Source organism: Corythoichthys intestinalis, chromosome 10 (assembly GCF_030265065.1).
Source record: "Corythoichthys intestinalis isolate RoL2023-P3 chromosome 10, ASM3026506v1, whole genome shotgun sequence".
Taxonomy (NCBI): Eukaryota; Metazoa; Chordata; class Actinopteri; order Syngnathiformes; family Syngnathidae; genus Corythoichthys; species Corythoichthys intestinalis.
Window position 1 is genome coordinate 14288779 of NC_080404.1, and position 21205 is coordinate 14309983.

A 21205-nucleotide genomic window follows, 5' to 3' on the forward strand; every position below is an offset into this window, starting at 1 on the left:
ATTTTAAAAATAGGTGGGGTTTGACTTATGTGTGGTGGGTTGGGGGGACAAAACTGGAAACAGAAATTCCAAATATCCATCTTGCCTCCTCAGGTGTAGTTTTGGCAAAGCAAAGCTAAGGATCGTCTCTAAGGTGCTCGTCACATGATCTGTTCGAAAAATAATTTTGACCCATTATGAAATACTTTGTCGTTTGTTTTATTGCTTTACAACTTTTATAGACAACATTTTACCGACTAGTTCTTTATTTTGAATTCATATATAGGAAAGTCAATTACATGCAATGAAATTACGTTAAGCAAGAAATTGAGTAAAGCAACAACAACAAAAAAGTCAGTCTTTCTTCTATCAATATTTACAATACAAGACTTACAATACAATATAATCTGATATTGTATATAATTTTAAATATTACAAAAAAAATATTGCCAGATACAATATCAGATACAATTTATAGGAGTCAAATTAAAAATGTTTTTAAATTATTGCTGTGCATTTAGATGATCTTAAAACTCTTCTATACTTGACAATACTGTTGATGCTTTTAAACTCTCCAACAGTCATCCTATCAGGCTCTAGAGCACCACCATTAGGACGAACAAACATCAACACAAGCAGGCGGTTTAACAACTTTACCCCATTCACTTTATAGGACAAAAAAACTATTTGGATTAGCAAAGTTATTTAAATTTATCTAGGTCCAGTCACTCACAGAGCATATTAAAACCAACTGGTACCCACACACACACTCAAATTCTTGCTTATGGAACAACTAATCTTCAAGTAACATATCTTATGATCTTGATTTAAGAAAGCTGGAAGTAGAAACAGCTGCTTCCTGCTACTAACTGGGCTGCTCAACAATAAAAGAGAACTGAAAACATAAGTGGCAACTTTACAATTATGCGTCTGAAATTTTAATTCAAAGTTTGCCAATCATGTCAGGGTTGTCATTTTCAATACTACAGTAAAATCAGTTGTATATTGTACAGTATGAGTTTGTAGGTTCAGCAGAACATTTATTTTTCCAAGTTCTGTGGTGCGAAACCAGCTATATCATTAGGTACATCTAAATTATATTTCGAGAAGAATAAAAAATACAGTGATCCCTTGCTACTTCGCGCTTCAAACATCGTGCACTCAGTCTATCGTGTTTTTTTTTTCCAATTAAAAATATAAAAAAAAATACAGATGAGCTGTCTCGAGCTGATCGTTTAGTCTTCCTCTCGCTCCCTCCCTCCCTCTCCCTGCTCTTAATTCCCCAGGCAGGCAGTGCACGTGCACTTGAGTTGCGTATTAAAGTTAACGATGTTGACAGATGTCTGTGTTTGATCTTGCCAGAGTCACGTGCTTCAAAAGCGCCGCATACATCAATCATCGTTAAACTTTTAAACAGTTGCTGTGGCAACTCACTGTGTGTAAGTGAAAGGATTTGAGTAGACTCACTCAATGAAGTGCTGCCTTGGAAAAGACAGGCTCTGTGTGCGCATTGTGCGGGCGGGGGGATAAGGAAGTGCGCGCTGTAATGAATGTGTGCATGTGGCGACGTTCGAGGCAGCCGGACGTGTTGTGTTTACGGCAATAAACGCCACATCTTAAAAGTGATCCTGCGCACCTTGTAATTTTTACATGTCACTCCCGGAGTTACAGCCATGAGAGGAAACAGAAGCATTTAATAAAGCCAAGCATTTTTCTACTACAGTACAGTACTTTATTTTTGTTTAAAAATCATTCGGTGGGACAGTAACATGCTTAAAACTTATCATAATTATTACATTTAAGTGCTTAAAACCAATTTATTTTAAAAAATATATATATATACTATACAGTGGTACCTCGTCATACGATTGCTTCGACACACGATCTTTTCAACATCGGACGTAAAATTTGACTCGCCATTTGTTTCTACGTCCGACGAAATGCTCGAAATATGACGATTTATGCCAGCTATTTCATTGTTTTCCCACAAGGCGGATGCACAGCAGATTTTCTTGGTAAAGGAATCAACTTAGGTTCCAAGAATGTTATGGCAGGTGGTGAAAAAAGAAAAAAGGTGAGGCTTACCGTTGAAATGAAGATGGAATGATGGACAAATATGAGCGTGGGGTGCACGTCCGTCTACTGCTTGACAATACTCCTCCGACCTCCGCCAGTTTTTATAAGTTAAGGTGACAAATATTATTGTGGTACCATCGCCAAAGAGATTGCAAGCTTGGTCAGGTTTTAATAATTTATTTCAGAACTTGTGCAACGCAACACGCCAACTGCCAGCAACAACAGGATGTTAAAAAGAGAAAGTAATATCTCAACTGCACTGTCTCACTCTGCCGTCAGCCCCACGGTACGTTCAGGTACACCACGCAAAATACATCCGCCACATTAGAATCTGATTTATTACATAAGTACAGGTATTATGATTATTATTATTACAGTATTACTATTATTATATTATTCCGATTTTTATTCATAATGTATTTGTTTTGCTCCTTGTAATTGCTATTTGCAATAGTAATAGTAGTATTTATTTAGGATTTATTGTAGGTTTTCGGGCTGCGGAACGAATTAATGGGATTATCATGTATTCTTATGCAGGGTTTCCCCTAGGATTTTTTGAAACTGTGGTGGTGGGCTGTATCGGAGTCGGACAGCCTCACCATGTTGTGCCACGGCAATTTTTTTTTCATGCTTTTCCCCCCAATAAGAACCATAACAAAGATATATTTGAAATTTCATTGGGCAGGCTAATGTCGTAGCTCTCAGCTACGGTACATGTACGTAAAATGCGTAGCTGATTACAGCTACGTTACCCTACGTAATAATACCAATTTTTTTCTCGTAGCAATAGTAAGACTTACATTTCGTACTGGCTCAGGGGTCGGCAACCCAAAATGTTTAAAGAGCCACATTTGACCAAAAAAACAAACTGATACAGTATGTCTGGAGATGCAAAAAATTAAAGGCCTTATATAAGCCTTATAATGAAAGCAACACCGGCTGTATGTATCGATATTAGCTATATTAACCTACTATAAAAATGACTAAGTTGGATACAAATACATTATTGGCCTTCATGATTAAATGTCTATTTTCCCTGCAGTGGATCCTATAGAGAATGACACACCAAGTGACTACTCTGTTGTACGATGACACTTCCAGTTCAACTTCATTATAATATTAACGAATTGAAAGAATGTTTGTGTCATGTTTGTCCTCCTACTGATACCATATTAAAACAAAAAAAAAATAGATTTACCTCCCCCATCTTTTTCCATTTTCAAAAATCTTTGAAAAAGCTCCAGGGAGCCACCAGGGCAGCACTAAAGAGCCGCACGCAGCTCTAGAGCCACGGGTTGCAGACCCCATTCGTAGTCCTTCTTTTTCCTTTTATTTGGCCCTAATACGTACGACACACACAACAATAATAGTCCTTCTGTCAACGGACCCATTCGAAATTCTAATAGCCGTGTAAAGATTTTTATTAGTTTCGGTGAGAAGGTGAATAGTAGGGCTGCAGTTATCGATTATTTTAGTAGTCGATTAAACGATGAACAAGTTAGTTCAAATAATTGAGTAATCGGACATGGAACATAAAAAATTAAAATACATGAGCTGAGCCTCAAATGGTATAAAAAGATAAATAAATGAGGATCTATGTACAAAAAAAGAACAATCGGCTAACTTACATAGCAAAAGTCTGCTAGCTTAAATGATATAAAATGTGAACATTTTTTTTTCCAATGCTCTTAACAAATAGTTCAGACATATTCCCACGAAAAGGACAGATAGATATACCTATAAACTAAATTACGAATGCAGTGTATCCAACCAAATCAATAAAACTAAATGCAAATACTTTCAAAATAAACAAAACCAGTGAATAGTTTTTTGTTGTTGTTTGTGAACTACATTTCCACACAAACGCACATCGAGGTACCATTAACTGAGCAAGGAGAGGTATGAGAGTCATTTTTCAAGTGTCCCAGAGCTCGCGTAACTTGAAAAACAGCGCATTTATCAAAGTTTCATCAGCCGTGATTGCGTATATCCGTCTGCCGAAACAGCCTGATTGCACAGATATAAGTACGCGTGCCCCTCGTTGTCAAAGTTAGCGCGGCAGCGCTCCCCGCCTCTTGGCGCAAATTCATTCAAACTTGGCCTTCCGTCTAAGACGGGCGTCCACCGTTCACTTTCGCCGAAAAGTCCGATCTCAACCGCTGTAATGACCTGGATATGGGGAAGAAAGAGAGGAGTCGGTATTGGCTTACCCACGTTATTGTGGTAACAATAATAAAGAAAAACAATAACAAAATACCAGTGGGCTGCCGTGAGATGCGACTGCTATCTCTCGCTACCTCGCCCGTTCGCTCATTCTTCCTACCCGCTTCCCCCTGCATCACAGCTCCCCAGTCCGATTGTCTCTTAAGGGGGTTGTGCTTAGTTACGGACATTACAATACACAATGAATAGGTTGCCGCTAAACTCTTCACACTCAGCTGCCGTTAGTCTGAAACGGCCTTAAAATAAAAACTATTTAAAAAAAAAAAAATCAAGTCATTTCCAAGGCGTGGCGGCTTTTATTTTGGTGTGGCAGTGCGCCTCAATCTTTTGTGTGTAGGGGAAACACTGTTATGGGAAAATCCTGCTTGACATACGATCATTTGGAAGTACAAACAAGGTCCTGGAATGAATTAACTTCATATGTAAAGGTACCACTGTACATATATTTTTTAAAATTATACTTTAGGAAAAAAAAGTGAAAAAACATGTCTTATACAGATTTTTTTCCAATGTTACATCTGAATAAATACATTGAACACACACACTTTTTTTGGGGGGGTGGGCTAATTCGCGGTTTCACTAATCGCGGGGGGTTCTTGTCTCCATTAACCCTGAAAAACGAGGGATCACTGTACTTTCATACATATGAGAAGTTATATACGACAACAAAAGTGCAGCCATTTGCTACAATTACTTTCTCTAAGGTCCTGCTTTAAAAAATAAACTTCTGAATTAGAATTTTTGGAAAGGTTTAATGCATAAATTGTGAATCTTTGTCTAATAGTGTCTGGTTTGGTCAACACTAACTACAATGTCGTTGAGCAAGGCATCTTACCTCCAAACCGGAGGCTCGCCTGAGCTTTCGTTTCAACTTGGATGTAGTTGGCGCAATCGTAATTGAATGTTTGGGCTGGACGCGAGAAGACCATGTGACGGGGAGAGGTTGTCCCATGTGATGCGACTGATTCCTGGCGGACGGTGCTCGTCTGTTATGGCTCCTCCTGCCCCAGTGGTAAGGCCGAGACGTAACAGTAGCGCAGGGGACCGGGAGTAACCCGACCGCCGTGTGATTTTCCGGAGCCCACCGCGGAAGATGACAGATCTTGTAATGCTCCTGGGAGAGACATAGACGTTGCGTTCGACGTCGCCTCTTCTGCTGTGAAGGCTTCGACATTTCTTCCCCATTACCAACACCCCAAATGAACTCCGTCAGAGCCGTGAGCAGAAGACCAAGGCGAGTGTCGAGGCCGCGCCCGGTGCAGCCGGAGAGGAATCACCAGGAAAGAGGTAACCTCAATATTAGCCAGGGTAGCGTTAGCGTTGACTAGTCACTCTTTTAGTACTTATTTCAAAGTAAATTCATCAGATTGAATTGTGTATTCGTCAGTATTGTTTCAGATGCAAGGAATGTCAGTTGTTGAAACGACAGGTATTTGTAGTAAGCGTATACATCGGCTTGTGTTGTCAGGAAACACCGAGGCTTTCGTGTTCCCAGCCAGCCTTCAGGCCGCGCTTTGTTTTGCTTAATTTTTTTGCAGTGCGTGGGCATTTATTTCAATTTACTTGTCTTACAGTATGTTGAAAGTGTGTTTTCCCACCGTCTAACGTTTGCTGTGATGGTAAAATGACGAACTCAAAGCGGAGGTTGCTTGTTTTACGAGTGACAAACGTAGGAAATGGTACACAAAGTGGTTGTCGTAGCAGACTCACTGAACAAGCGGTATCAGAAGCTATGATTAGCATGTTTGGCTAGCTTGTTGTACTCTGGTGTTTCGTACCAAGCCCTTTCATGTCAAATAAGGAATCTCTCTGGAATAATTACTATGGTTTGATATTATTTGCAGTTACGTAAATTGACTGTGTAATGTAGGAGAGAACGTGCTGCGACTGTTAAACGTAAACATTAACTGGTTATGTCTTCAATTGTATATTGCTCGATGAAATTCGATTGATGGAGAACAACAGACCATTTTGGGGATTGATTGAGTTGTATAGCAATTAAGTGCTAGTGGATATCATTAAAAGTCATCACTCAGCTAGACTGGTTTTATAATGTGTGCTCATAAAATATATTGAAGGACATTTATTACCCATTAAACATTGTAACAAGCTGTTTACACGGTCGCCTTTGCAATTTCTAGCTTCTAAAAACTAACCCGATTGTTATAGTGTTTGTGGTGGTTACTGGCACAGTAGCCTGGGAGTCATCTTTGCAACCAGAGCAACAAGCAGCAAGGCTTTGCATCTCTAGCTAACAACCCCATCATTGCTTGGTGTGTAGTTCTGAGTGAATGCTCCATTTAGGTTTGATTGAACCCCCTTCTTGATGGGATCTGTATTCGTTTCTGGGGCATACAGAGTAGGTAATTAAATCTCTTTGTTCCTATGATAGAATCATTACTTTGCTTTAATGCTGTAGCATTATGGGAGCCACATATACTTCATGTCTGTCAGGTTCCCATATATGTATGTTGACTAGTTTCACTAGATTTAATTTCTATCATTTCCAGATGAGGACGTTCCTGCAGATATGGTTGCAGAAGAATCTGGTCCAGGAGCTCAGAATAGTCCGTACCAACTTAGAAGAAAGTCTCTCCCCAAGAGAACTGTGTGTCCGACAAAGACAAACATGGAGGTACTAGCAACAAAATTGCTATGTGTGCTTAATAAGCTCAGTTTTATCTACTAATGTTTACTTTGAGATGTTCTTCTTACAGGGTGCTTCCACTTCAACGACAGAAAACTTCGGACACCGACCCAAGCGACCAAGGGTTTCAGGAAAATGCCAAGATATACCATGTAACTATACACACTTTTTGTGTGAAGTCCAGTTTGTGTGTGGGTGACTAGATAGCACGTTCTCACAGTTCTGAGCTCGAGAGGTCAACCCCGGATTATTGTCCTCCTCTGTGGAGCTTGAATGTTCTTCCCTAGCTACTACGGTGTCCTCTCACATCTCAAAAACATGCATGCAAAACCAATTTGTCTGTAGGTTTGACTGAGAGAGTGACAGTTTGATTGTATCAACCTAACCTTAAACCCTTGTGATTGGGAACTAGTTCAGGTTTGACCGTGCCTCCTGCTTATAGTCAGGTGGGAGGGGCTCCTGTACTCCCAGAGCCCTCATCAATATATTACAGAAAATGGATAGTTTTGTTGTTGTTGTATTATCAGGCTAAATTCCACTCCATCTATAAGCAGCATACATGTGTAATAAAAAAAAACATTCTTCAAAACATTTCCCATTGGATTATGGGTAATTAATGTCTTATGTTAGTTTAGCCTTGAATAGAAATTAAATGATCAAGATGGTGAGAGAAATTGAAACATGAACATACAATGAAGTATGAGCTACTTTTGCTTCCCAGCCCCTTCTGCTAAAAACAGTCCAAATTTTCAACAGTGATAAACTATCATTAAAAATCAAAACACCTGCAAGTATATTTTCATTAAATATGTCTGAATTAGGGTGGCTTTCAGATGAGACTGAATTTTTTTTATTTAGAGAATATAGCACCTAAAAACTTCTTGTTATTTTGCCTGCTATTGGATCATTACTCCGAACACATTTTTACTTCTATATTTATTTATTTTTTCCTCCTTTCAGCAGCTCCAGCTGAGCAGTATTTGCAAGAGAAGCTTCCAGATGAGGTGGTGCTAAAGATCTTCTCATACCTACTGGAGCAGGACTTGTGCCACTCTGCACTTGTGTGCAAGCGCTTCAGCGAGCTGGCAAACGACCCCATCCTCTGGTGAGTCTCTGATGGCGTACATCATTTAAACGCCTTTTTTACAAGGATGTTCTGAACATGTTTTATGTGTTTAGATCAATTCATATTTAATAATAGTCACCCACTTGTTTCTGTTATGGTCATGAATAGAGATGTGATGCCGATCGATCGGGTCCGATCACGTCATTTTCAAAGTATCGGAATCGGCAAAAAAATATCGGCCATGTCTTTTTTTAATATGTATATATTTTTTAATTATTATTTTTTTCTAATTGTATTTAACGGTACAGACATAATATGTTACACTCATCCAGAGTCTTTAGTTTAGGCTTAAGGTAGGGTTATCAAATTTATCCCAATAACGGCGGTAATTAGTTTTTTAAAAAACGTATCACGTTAAATTAATTAACGCAATTAATGCATGCACTGCACAACCCACTCACGCATTGTCGCGCTCAACCTGTAATGACGCCGTTTTACCTATATAGAGAGATAAAATGCAGCGTAAAATGAGTAGAGTGAATTTTGGCAGCCTTTGGAGCCTTTTTTGAATTGGCTAAAGCCTTACAATCCCTCTTCCTACGATTAGAAATATCATGGGAAGCAATGTGGGGAAGCAAGGTAGCAATTGATCTTTTTCTTAACACCTTATGTTATTCCCAACGCAGAGAAGATATGTCAATTGGTAGCACTACGCACAGTCATGGTTCCACTTCCCATCATGCATTTGGGCATGGCTAAAGTATCATTTACTGAAAGCTCAACAAATACACTAGACTGCAATATTTAGTCACAACATACAAAGTCACAAGTCTTTCTATCCGTGGATCCCTCTCACAGAAAGAATGTTAATAATGTAAATGCCATCTTGAGGATGTGTCATAATAAACAAATACAGTACTTATGTACTGTATGTTGAATGTACAGTATATATTCGTCCGAGTTTTATTCATTTTTTTCTTAATGCATTGCCAAAATGTATATGATCGGGAAAAATTATCGGGAATGATTGGAATTGAAGCGGGAGCAAAAAAAAAAAAGCAGTCGGATCGGGAAATATCGGGATCGGCAGATACTCAAACTAAAACGATCGGGATCGGATTGGGAGCAAAAAAACATGATCGGAACAACCCTAGTCATGAATTGTTCCGTATGCAGCACTAATGCTTTCACGATAGTAATAAAATTGACTGTATCAAGTACAGTGCTACCTCGACATATGATCGCTTCGACACACGATCTTTTTGACATCCGATGTAAAATTTGACTCGCCATTTGTTTCTTCATCCTGACGACATGCTCGAAATACGACTACATGACAGCACCGCAGACAGACGCATGGTGGATATTTTTGTGAGAGAAATCAACACAGGTTTCAAAAAAGGTTGGTACAGGTGGTGGAACAAGGAAAAAGGTTACCCTTACCATTGAAATGAAGATGTAAATGATGGAAAACATGAGCTTGGACTGGCTCAACAATACAGCCGTAGAATGTGTACGATCTCCACGGTCCTCCTCCGACCACCGTTCGCCAGTCTTTATAAGTTAAGGTGACAATTGTTATAGTGGTAACATCAGCAAAGAAATCGCCTGCTTCGTCAGGTTTTTATCATTCATTTCAGAATTTGTCCAACACAAAACGCCTACTGTCCGCCGCAGTTGACTGTGTTCTCAGAAAAACATTAAAAGTGAAAGTAAACTCTCAACCGCACCGCTGCCTCTTTGTCACGTCAGCCACGCGGTGCATTCAGGTACAGCAAAAAATGTCCGCACATTAGATCCCGATTTGTTACATTATTACAGGAATTATTAGTATTATTATATTATTGTTCCGATTTTTATTTATTTGTAATTGTTCAAGCAGTATTTATTAAGGATTTAGTGTAGGTTTTTGGGCTCTGGAACGAATTAATGGAATTATAATATATTCTTATGGGAAAATCCTGCTTGACACTCGACCATTTCGACTTACCAACAAGGTCCTGGAACGAATTAACTCCGTATGTAGAGGTGCCATTGTACCTCCATACAGAGTGTACTGAGAATGTTGCATTTTGAATGAAGGTTTCACTTAATTTTTTTTATCCAAGTATACTTTGCAACCCTGTACCGCAGATTGAATGGTTTTAAGCAATTATGCATCTTGTTTCAGGAAAAGACTGTACATGGATGTTTTCGAGTACACGCGACCCATGATGCACCCAGAGGCAGGGAAGTTCTACCAAATAAATCCAGAAGAATATGAGCAGCCAAATCCCTGGAAGGAAAGTTTTCAGCAGCTGGTATGTTATAATTTTATGAGCATTCTAAATCTTCATCTTGTCATTTCTATTTTGTTGTTTTATTTAAACTATATTCAGTTTCAACATGTGCACTCAATGTAGCATTGTAATGCATGGTTTATGCCTCTGCGTCAGCCTGACAGCATAGCTACGGCGTAGAATCTACGCTGTCAATGAGCATTTGAAGCTCTGCATAAAAGTGTTGCATTGCGCTGTAGGGCACCGCCCAGTCACGAGTGGGGTGTATCTTTATCTCTGTGTGGTTTTGCGGGCTTTTGCGGGGCTTCACATAGCACTCCTTGTTTTTTTTTGTTTTTTTTAATGTCAGAAACGGAGCAGCTGTTTCTTGAGCTGAAGCTCATCGAAATAAAAAAAAGAAACGCTTTTACTCCAAATTTTGAAATGCAGGTCAAAAAACGTTTGTGGAGGTAGTCTGTCCAGTCACTGAACCAGTCGAGGCAGGCAACGGGTGAATTTGCCACACTTCTTAACTTAGTGAGGGGCATTAACAAAGAGGTAAGCTTCCGATATTTTCGAATGTCAGCGGGCAGATTTGACGATCTTCTTGGGTGAATTCAACCTTTAATATCGCACCAGCAAACGCACAATATGCTTGTTGATGACGTTGACGACGATTACGTTTAGAGCTGTCCCGACTAGTCGACGTTGTCGACGTCATCGATGACGTAAATGCGTCGACGGGCAAAACATACCGTCGACGGGTAATGACGGGTTAAAAAAAAAAATACATAAAGTTTAGAATGGCAGGCGTTCGAGATACAAGCGGTTGTTACTGGCACCCCCAAGGGGGCCGCTGTTAGTTCAATGTGACCGGCGTTGTCAGATTGAGCAAAGAGGAAGAAAGTGGGCAAGCGAGCGAGAGAGAGGGAGCGAGATCGGCGAGTTGGAAAAGTGCGCGGGTCGCGCCGAGTTGAGTGGCTTCATCCCCCACGTTTTTGTTTTGGTCAATAAAAGTATCCTTAAAGAGCCATCCGACGCCTCTCGGTGTTTTTATGCACGCCGCCGCCTTCCCGAGGAGGAAATCGGACGAACCCAGACGAACCGACGACAACGAGCCAAGTGAATCGCCGGTGAGGAGTTGAAAACACAGCCAATTTCCAAAAAGGGCAGAGATGGTTACACGTGAAAGCGGCATAAAGCCAAAAAAGCGGAGCAGAATAACCAGAGCCTGGGATTATTTCAAGGAAAATATGGAGGGTGCCACTGTGTGTACTCTTTGCCAAGCTGAGCTCGCATACCACGGTAGCACGTCGGCTATAAACGAACACTTGAAGCGCCGTCACCCAAGGATAATTTTCGAAGACAACAAGAAACAACAAGCTAGCGGATTGTAAGTCCATACAACTCTCTAACGATATTTTAAATGGAAGTTGCCTTTATGTGCGTCGTATCAACGCGCATTTTTATATAATAAAATAATTAATATAATTATATATTTTTTAAAATTATTATTAAATTTATTAGGATCATGGAAGCTCCCACTTTGGGAAAATATATACATGTATCCTGTATACACAAAATATAAAAAATATATATGGAAACACCACTGGCCTGCTTACTGTAATCCATGAATGCACTAATGTTAGTTATTTAATATTATAAAGTTTTACATATACAGTGGTACCTCTACATACGATCGCTTCGACACACGAACTTTTCGACATCCGACGTAAAATTTGACTCGCCATTTGTTTCTACATCCGACGACATGCTCGAAATACGACGACAATGGCAGCACCGCAGACGAATGCATGGCGGATTTTCTTGTGTGACAAATCAACACAGGTTTCAGAAAAGGTTGGTACAGGTGGTGAAACAAGGAAAAAGTTGACGCTTACCTTCTAAATGAAGATGCAAATGACAGAAAAATATGAGCGTAGGGTGGGCATCCGTGAAATGGCTCAACAATACATCTGCACGGTCCTCCTCCGACCATCGTTCGCCAGTCTTTATAAGTTAAGCTGACAATTCTTATTGTGGTAACATCTCCAGAGAAATCGCCAGCTTCGCCACGTTTTCATCATTTCTTTCACAACTTATTCAACACAAAACGCCTGCTGTCTGCCGCAATTGACGATGTTCTCAAGAAAGCATTGAAAGCGAAAGTAAACTTTCACCCGCTCCCCTCCCTCTTTGTCACGTCAGCGCCGCGGTGCCTTCAGGTACAGAAAAAAACGTCCGCCTTATTAGAACCCGTTTCGTTACACTATTACAGGAATTATTATTATTATTATATTATTAATCCGATTTTTATTTATTATTTATTTGTTTTGCTATATGTAATTGCCATTTTAATAGTACCAGCAGTATTTTTTAAGGATTTAGTGCAGGTTTTTGGGCTGTGGAACGAATTAATGGAATTATAATGTATTCCTATGGGAAAATCCTGCTCGACATACGACCATTTCGACTTACAAACAAGCTCCTGGAACGGATTAACTTCGTATGTAGAGGTACCACTGTAGTAGTATACTATAAAATTAATACTATATACTTAATTTTTGTTACTGTGGGTATGTGTGCCTTACATTCAAAATAATTGTGGTAATATTTCAGTGTGCCCTCTGCATTATCTTCAAGTTAAAACAAACAAAAGTTGAACAGTTTTTCCCCTCCCCCAAAAATGCGGAACGCACACCGGAAAGAGCATCTGAACTCTCACAAAGTATTCTGAAAATGATTGGGACATTGCAATTCATTTTAACATTGAGAACAATATAGACAATGACATACCGCAAAAAGAGTAAGAATTGTTTTGACTCCTGTTAAAAAGGTGAAGTCACAGTGTTCCCGTTTACATTTTTTTCGCACAAGTTTATGCCAGCAGCATTTTAACCTCATTGTTTGTGATTTATTATTGATATTTATGTTATTTATTTATATGTTAATAAAGAATTTAGGTGTTCCAAAATGTTTTTTTGAATTAATAAGCTTTAACAAAAATTTCATTATTAAATTAGTAAAAAAAAAAAAAAAAAGAAAATTATTAGATTAGTCGACTAATCGTAAAAATAGTCGGCTGACTAATCGGTAGGAAATTAGTCGTTTGGGACAGCCCTAATTACGTTTTGTGTGGACCAATCACAGTCCTTGCCGTTCATGTAGCAATGTGTCCCCGCGAGGAGTTGTCAGGATTTTTGGGAGGCACACGTCAGGTTATGGCGTAGGGTCAAAGCATCTTAAGCTGCTGATGGCGTAGCTATGGCTTTGCCCCGACACAGAAGCATAATAGCCCTTTAATTGTGACGCTGCCGGTCGCTAATTAAAATGAATGAAACGTACGCTAACTGCAAGAAGGAAACAAGTCTCGTCAGCTTGTAAAAATTCATGAATAAGCTTTATCAGGATTCCCACGGGTCCTTAAAATGTCTTATTATGTTTTAAATTTAAAATCCAGAAAATCAAGGTTTTTAATTGTCTTAAATTTAATGGAAAATTGCAGTAGGTATTACATTTCCAGAAGATTTGTGTTGCTACCAAAATCTTCCTTTAGAATAGTGTTAGCTCACTGGCTGCTAGACATCCAATTCATTTTGACTGGATTGGATGTGCCATCAATGGCACTGAAACTCTTTTGTGGGCATTTACTTCCTGTTTATTTCAAGGCATTTAGAGGTCACCTCCTGTTGATTTTGAGTCACTTCCTATTCATTTAGGGACATTCTTGAGTCATTTCCTTTCCAGTAACCCAAGATCAACCGACTCTGACCTGTAAATGTCCCAAAATCAACAGGACGTGGCCTGTAATGCCAATTGATCAATAACGAGCAGGAAATGATGCCCCCAAATTAACTCGTTGCCTGGCATTGGCTGCCCAATTCAAACGGATTGGACGTCTTCTAGTGATAAACTCATTCCAATTCACAACAACAGAATAAAAAGAGCTTGTTTTTCTGTTTATTAGTTTGTAGAATATCCTAGAATGATCAATAGTTGTTGTATCGTCATATCATGAGATCATCATTATCCTGAGCCTTGTATCGCAAATCATATTGTGACTTATCCAGAGGTTCCCACCCCTAGTGCAGACTTTTTCGTTCAGGACAATGGGGGTCAAAGCTGTCGAGTCACACATGATAGGGGAAAAAGCCGAGTTACAGTGAATTTTTTTTTTCTTAATCAGAAATTGTTGTGACATGTTTCGGTCTTCAATCATATTTTTAAGGTCTGTGACATTTACAATGGTGCAAGAATCCTGTTAATTAATATACAGTGTCTTGCAAAAGTATTCGGCCCCCTTGAATCTTGCAACCTTCCGCCACATTTCAGGCTTCAAACATAAAGATATGAAATTTAATTGTTTTGTCAAGAATCAACAACAAGTGGGACACAATCGTGAAGTGGAACAAAATTTATTGGATAATTTAAACTTTTTTACCAAATAAAAAACTGAAAAGTGGGGCGTGCAATATTATTCGGCCCCTTTACTTTCAGTGCAGCAAACTCACTCCAGAAGTTCAGTGAGAATCTCTGAATGATCCAATGTTGTCCTAAATGACCGATGATATGGAGATAGAATAGTGCCAAAAGAAGTGAGGTTGTAAAATGAAAATTCTTCCTGTAAAATGACCATTTTTAACTAAAAAACACTTGTATTACCGACTTTTTCCTTTTGTAATAAACATGAAAAAAACACAATGTAAAAAATACATTATACAAGTGTTTTTTTTCCAATTACAAGTGATTTTTTTTGTTCTACGGGTGTTTTTTCTTAGCTACAGGTTAAAAAGTTTTGTCTCACCCTTGTCGCGTTTTATGAGACAAAAAAAATACTCGTAACCTAGTTTTAAAATAAAAACATACCTGTAAAATGACTCATCTTAACTAAAAAACACTTGTATTTTAACTAAAAAAACACTTGTATTTCCAAATTTTTTCGTTGTGAAATAAACATGAAAAAACAATATTATAAAATTTCTTCAAGTGTTTTTTTTCCTCATTTACAAGTGATTTTTTTTGTTCTACGGGTGTTTTTTCTTAGCTACAGGTTAAAAAGTTTTGTCTCACCCTTGTCGCGTTTTATGGGACAAAAAAAATACTTGTAACCTAGTTTTAAAATAAAAACATACCTGTAAAATGACTCATCTTAACTAAAAAACACTTGTATTTTAACTAAAAAAACACTTGTATTTCCAAATTTTTCGTTGTGAAATAAACATGAAAAAACAATATTAAAAAATTTCTTCAAGTGTTTTTTTCCCCCATTTACAAGTGATTTTTTTATTTTTCTACAGGTGTTTTTTTCTTTGCTACAGGTGAAAAAGTTTCGTCTCACCCCTTGTGGCGTTTTCTGAGACAAAAGTCACTTGTAACCAAAGATGAAAAAATCTACTTGTACATCGAAATAATATGTTGTAAAACACAAAAATATCATTCCAAGTCGTGGTCAAAAGAAGACGTTAGTTAAGAAAGAACACAATCTAGTGAATAGTTCTTCGGGTGTTTTATCTTTAATAATCTACAAGTGTTTTCTGAGCATGTACAACTAAATTTCGGCCCAAGCATGTGATGTGAGGCAAAATTCAGACCAATCGGAACGGCGATTGTTCAGGAGGAGGGCGGGACACACCATTGCCGACCTGCTCCTTCTTGCTTTATTCATCACGGCAGAGTACGACAGAAATGGCAGAGCACGCTCAGGTAAGAAGTTCCGTGGAATTAATGTTTTCTCATGAATGTCATTCAGTTAAAGATTTATCAAGCGTATATAATCATAATTCGTGTCAACATCAAGTGAATTTCGCCTTCCTAAGAAAGGCACGAAAATCGACGACGAGCCAATTATACGCTTGATAAATCTTTAACTGAATGACATTCATGAGAAAACATTAATTCCACGGAACTTCTTACCTGAGCGTGCTCTGCCATTTCTGTCGTACTCTGCCGTGATGAATAAAGCAAGAAGGAGCAGGTCGGCAATGGTGTGTCCCGCCCTCCTCCTGAACAATCGCCGTTCCGATTGGTCTGAATTTTGCCTCACATCACATGCTTGGGCCGAAATTTAGTTGTACATGCTCAGAAAACACTTGTAGATTATTAAAGATAAAACACCCGAAGAACTATTCACTAGATTGTGTTCTTTCTTAACTAACGTCTTCTTTTGACCACGACTTGGAATGATATTTTTGTGTTTTACAACATATTATTTCGATGTACAAGTAGATTTTTTCATCTTTGGTTACAAGTGACTTTTGTCTCAGAAAACGCCACAAGGGGTGAGACGAAACTTTTTCACCTGTAGCAAAGAAAAAAACACCTGTAGAAAAATAAAAAAATCACTTGTAAATGGGGGAAAAAAACACTTGAAGAAATTTTTTAATATTGTTTTTTCATGTTTATTTCACAACGAAAAATTTGGAAATACAAGTGTTTTTTTAGTTAAAATACAAGTGTTTTTTAGTTAAGATGAGTCATTTTACAGGTATGTTTTTATTTTAAAACTAGGTTACAAGTATTTTTTTTGTCTCATAAAACGCGACAAGGGTGAGACAAAACTTTTTAACCTGTAGCTAAGAAAAAACACCCGTAGAACAAAAAAAATCACTTGTAAATGAGGAAAAAAAACACTTGAAGAAATTTTATAATATTGTTTTTTCATGTTTATTTCACAACGAAAAAATTTGGAAATACAAGTGTTTTTTTAGTTAAAATACAAGTGTTTTTTAGTTAAGATGAGTCATTTTACAGGTATGTTTTTATTTTAAAACTAGGTTACGAGTATTTTTTTTGTCTCATAAAACGCGACAAGGGTGAGACAAAACTTTTTAACCTGTAGCTAAGAAAAAACACCCGTAGAACAAAAAAAAATCACTTGTAATTGGAAAAAAAACACTTGTATAATGTATTTTTTACATTGTGTTTTTTTCATGTTTATTACAAAAGGAAAAAGTCGGTAATACAAGTGTTTTTTAGTTAAAAATGGTCATTTTACAGGAAGAATTTTCATTTTACAACCTCACTTCTTTTGGCACTATTCTATCTCCATAGATGATGATAAATAGAATCCACCTGTGTGTAATCAAGTCTCCGTATAAATGCACCTGCCCTGTGATAGTCTCAGGGTTCTGTTTAAAGTGCAGAGAGCATTATGAAACCAAGGATCACACCAGGCAGGTCCGAGATACTGTTGTGGAGAAGTTTAAAGCCGGATTTGGATACAAAAAGATTTCCCAATCTTTAAACATCTCAAGGAGCACTGTGCAAGCCATCATATTGAAATGGAAGGAGCCTCAGACCACTGCAAATCTACCAAGACCCGGCCGTCCTTCCAAACTTTCTTCTCAAAAAAGGAGAAAACTGATCAGAGATGCAGCCAAGAGGCCCATGATCACTCTGGATGAACTGCAGACATCTACAGCTGAGGTGGGAGAGTCTGTCCATAGGACAACAATCAGTCGTACACTGCACAAATCTGGCCTTTATGGAAGAGTGGCAAGAAGAAAGCCATTTCTCAAAGATATCCATAAAAAGTCTCGTTTAAAGTTTGCCACAAGCCACCTGGGAGACACACCAAACATGTGGAAGAAGGTGCTCTGGTCAGATGAAACCAAAATTGAACTTTTTGGCCACAATGCAAAACGATATGTTTGGCGTAAAAGCAACACAGCTCATCACCCTGAACACACCATCCCCACTGTCAAACATGGTGGTGGCATCATGGTTTGGGCCTGCTTTTCTTCAGCAGGGACAGGGAAGATGGTTAAAATTGACGGGAAGATGGATGCGGCCAAATACAGGAACATTCTGGAAGAAAACCTGTTGGTATCTGCACAAGACCTGAGACTGGGATGGAGATTTATCTTCCAACAGGACAATGATCCAAAACATAAAGCCAAATCTACAATGGAATGGTTCAAAAATAAACGTATCCAGGTGTTAGAATGGCCAAGTCAAAGTCCAGACCTGAATCCAATCGAGAATCTGTGGAAAGAGCTGAAGACTGCTGTTCACAAACACTCTCCATCCAACCTCACTGAGCTCGAGCTGTTTTGCAAGGAAGAATGGGCAAGAATGTCAGTCTCTCGATGTGCAAAACTGATAGAAACATACCCCAAGCGACTTGCAGCTGTAATTGGAGCAAAAGGTGGCGCTACAAAGTATTAACGCAAGGGGGCCGAATAATTTTGCATTCCCCACTTTTCAGTTTATTTGTTAAAAAAGTTTAAATTATCCAATAAATTTTGTTCCACTTCACGATTGTGTCCCACTTGTTGTTGATTCTTGACAAAAAATTAAAATTTTATATCTTTATGTTTGAAGCCTGAAATGTGGCGAAAGGTTGCAAGGTTCAAGGGGGCCGAATACTTTTGCAAGGCACTGTATTTATTATTAAGCATTTTAATGCCACACGGTTCAAAGGGAGTGTAAAAAGTAGCAGCCTATAGTCCGAAAATATGGTACAACCACACAATCTGTACGTTTTAAATTGTAACTGTGTTGACTAACGCTGTTAAAAAATGTTGACCCCATTTAATGTAGTTAAAGTTAGAATGCTTTTCTGCGTTGCTTAGTACAGTTCTGCAAGCACAATAAAGAACATAGTGATAACGAAATGAAAGATAACCTTTTTTTTTTTTTTTAAACTCTGTCTTAAAACATTTTGTCCCTCTTTTGCTGTGTCAAGTCCTCTGTGTTTGGGTGGCTAATGTCATGTGAAAGAACAACACTGCAGGCTATAACTATGGCCTTCTGATTTGCCAGGTGCAAGCGGGACACTGTGTCTTTAATTTTTGTTCGTTTGAGTTACCTTCATGATTTCATTGAACAAAAAAATTCAAATATATTTTCAGGATAGCTTCCCCCCCGTTCATCTTAATACTGTCAAACCACAAATATTATGTCTTTGTTGTGCGAATTCAGATTGCTTAAAATGGCATATTGCGGGATGGTCTGTTTACAGTACAAAGGCGCTCACGTTAAGCCAGGTTTTGCAGAACACTTCTACAGCAATCCTGCGAGGTACAAAGGGAGAGATAACATGTTTGTAAGTGACTACCTTTTGTTTCTTATTCCATGTCTGTACCCAATAATTAATCTGACTGATTCTTCGTTTCCCCTTTAAGTACTACGACACCATAGAGGATGCCCTTGGAGGGGGCCAGGAGCCCCACTTTGATGGCCTCATATTTGTTCACACTGGTATTTACACAGATGAGTGGATCTACATTGAGTCGCCTATCACAATGATTGGCGCTGGTATACACCTTACTGTTCTCATTTTTTGTTGTTGTGAGTCAGCACTGTAGTTTGACCTTTTTTTCTGTTGGTAGCTCCTGGAAAAGTGGCAGAGAAAGTCATCATCGAGAATACCAGGGACTCCACATTTGTGTTCATGGAAGGCTCAGAAGACGCTTATGTCGGATACATGACTATAAGGGTAAGAATACATGTTTATTATTCTTGTGTTTCCTGTTGTCAAAGACGGTGTGATCATCAGGACTCTTGTGTCCACTACAGTTTAATCCTGATGATAAATCCGCCCAGCACCATAATGCACACCATTGCTTGGAAATTACGGTCAACTGCAGCCCAATTATTGACCACTGCATCATACGCAGCACATGCACAGGTAACTAAACCCTCTCTTACTTTGGTTCAAGTACATTGGTACCTCAGCATACGACCGCTTCGACACACGATCTTTTCGACATCCGACGCAAAATTTGACTCTCCATTTGTTTCTACATTCGACAACATGCTCAAAATACGACGACATGACAGCACCGCAGACAAACGCACGGCGGTTTTCTTGTGAGAGAAATCAACAGGTTTCGGAAAAGTTGGTACAGGTGGTGAAACAAGGAAAAAGGTGATGTTTACCATTAAAATGATGATGCAAGTTATAGAGAACTAAGAGCGTGGGGCGCGCATCCGTGAACTGGCTCAACAATACAGCTCCACGGTCCTCCTCTGACCATCGTTTGCCAGTCTTTATAAGTTAAGGTGACTTATTATTCCATTATTATTCCATCAACTTGTGCAATGCCTACTGTACCCCGCAGTTGACGGTGTCATGAAAACATTGAAAGTGAAAGTAAGCCTTTCCTCTGTTTGTTACGTCAGCCGCGTGGTGCGTTTAGGTACATTATTGGTTACATTATTACAGGAACTATTATTAAAGTATTATTCTGATTTTTATTCATAATTTATTTGCTTTTCTATGTTTACCTGCCATTTGTAATAGTACCAGCAGTATTTATTAAGGATTTAGTGGAGGTTTTTGGGCTGTGGAATGAATTAATGGAATTATAATGTATTCTTATGTAATAACCTGCTCGACGTACGACGATTTCGACTTACAAAGTCCTGGAACAAATTAACTTGGTATGTAGAGGTACCACTGTATATTTCATTATTTTGGTGTCAATGAGGGATGCCCCGATCCAATCACATGATCGGACATGGGCCGATCGTGCCATTTCTTGCAGGGGATCAGAATTAGGTGAAAAGGATCAGGTTTTTAATTTAAAGAAAACAATGCTTTTCTGCTTCATGCTTGTACAGCCTCTCACTCTCTCTCCTGTTGCTTTTTTGGTCAGCAGTGCAGCTGAAGTTTGCTAGTTAAAGTTAAACCATGATTGACAGGTTTGTAGCTGTACGATCAAAGGCACGAATGTGTCAATCATCGTTTAGTCAATCTTTGTTGTCTAGATACTGTTGTCAGCTGCGTGAGCGTCAAAGCGTGAGTGAATTTGAGTGGACTTATATGAATGATATGAATGCTATGGAGAGTGATTAAAAATGAGGCGTTAAAGGTGATGCAATGAAATATGTGGGTGCCCCTACATTTTAGGCTAGTGCTTCTTAAGAAAAAAGTTGGTGCACCAGTGCAACCAATACAAAAAGTAAGTGTGGAGCCTTGGCAATATATATCGCAATGTATTTTTTTCCCCA

General features: G+C 38.7%; 1 protein-coding gene across 3 annotated transcripts in view; it reads left to right on the forward strand.

Moving 5' to 3' along the window:
- The first annotated feature begins 5214 nt into the window (after window positions 1-5214).
- The window catches only part of fbxo11a (F-box protein 11a), a 33850-nt gene continuing 17859 nt past the window's right edge, over window positions 5215-21205 (forward strand). The window contains exons 1-9 of one of the 3 annotated variants that reach the window (XM_057848141.1): window positions 5215-5565; window positions 6789-6913; window positions 6996-7077; window positions 7886-8030; window positions 10162-10291; window positions 19212-19295; window positions 19375-19507; window positions 19582-19688; window positions 19769-19880. In XM_057848141.1, coding sequence (XP_057704124.1) covers window positions 5478-5565; window positions 6789-6913; window positions 6996-7077; window positions 7886-8030; window positions 10162-10291; window positions 19212-19295; window positions 19375-19507; window positions 19582-19688; window positions 19769-19880 — 1006 coding nt within the window. In that variant the 5' untranslated portion in view covers window positions 5215-5477. The remainder of the gene's footprint in view (window positions 5566-6788; window positions 6914-6995; window positions 7078-7885; window positions 8031-10161; window positions 10292-19211; window positions 19296-19374; window positions 19508-19581; window positions 19689-19768; window positions 19881-21205) is intronic. The other 2 variants (XM_057848143.1, XM_057848142.1) reach the window with 2 other exon arrangements.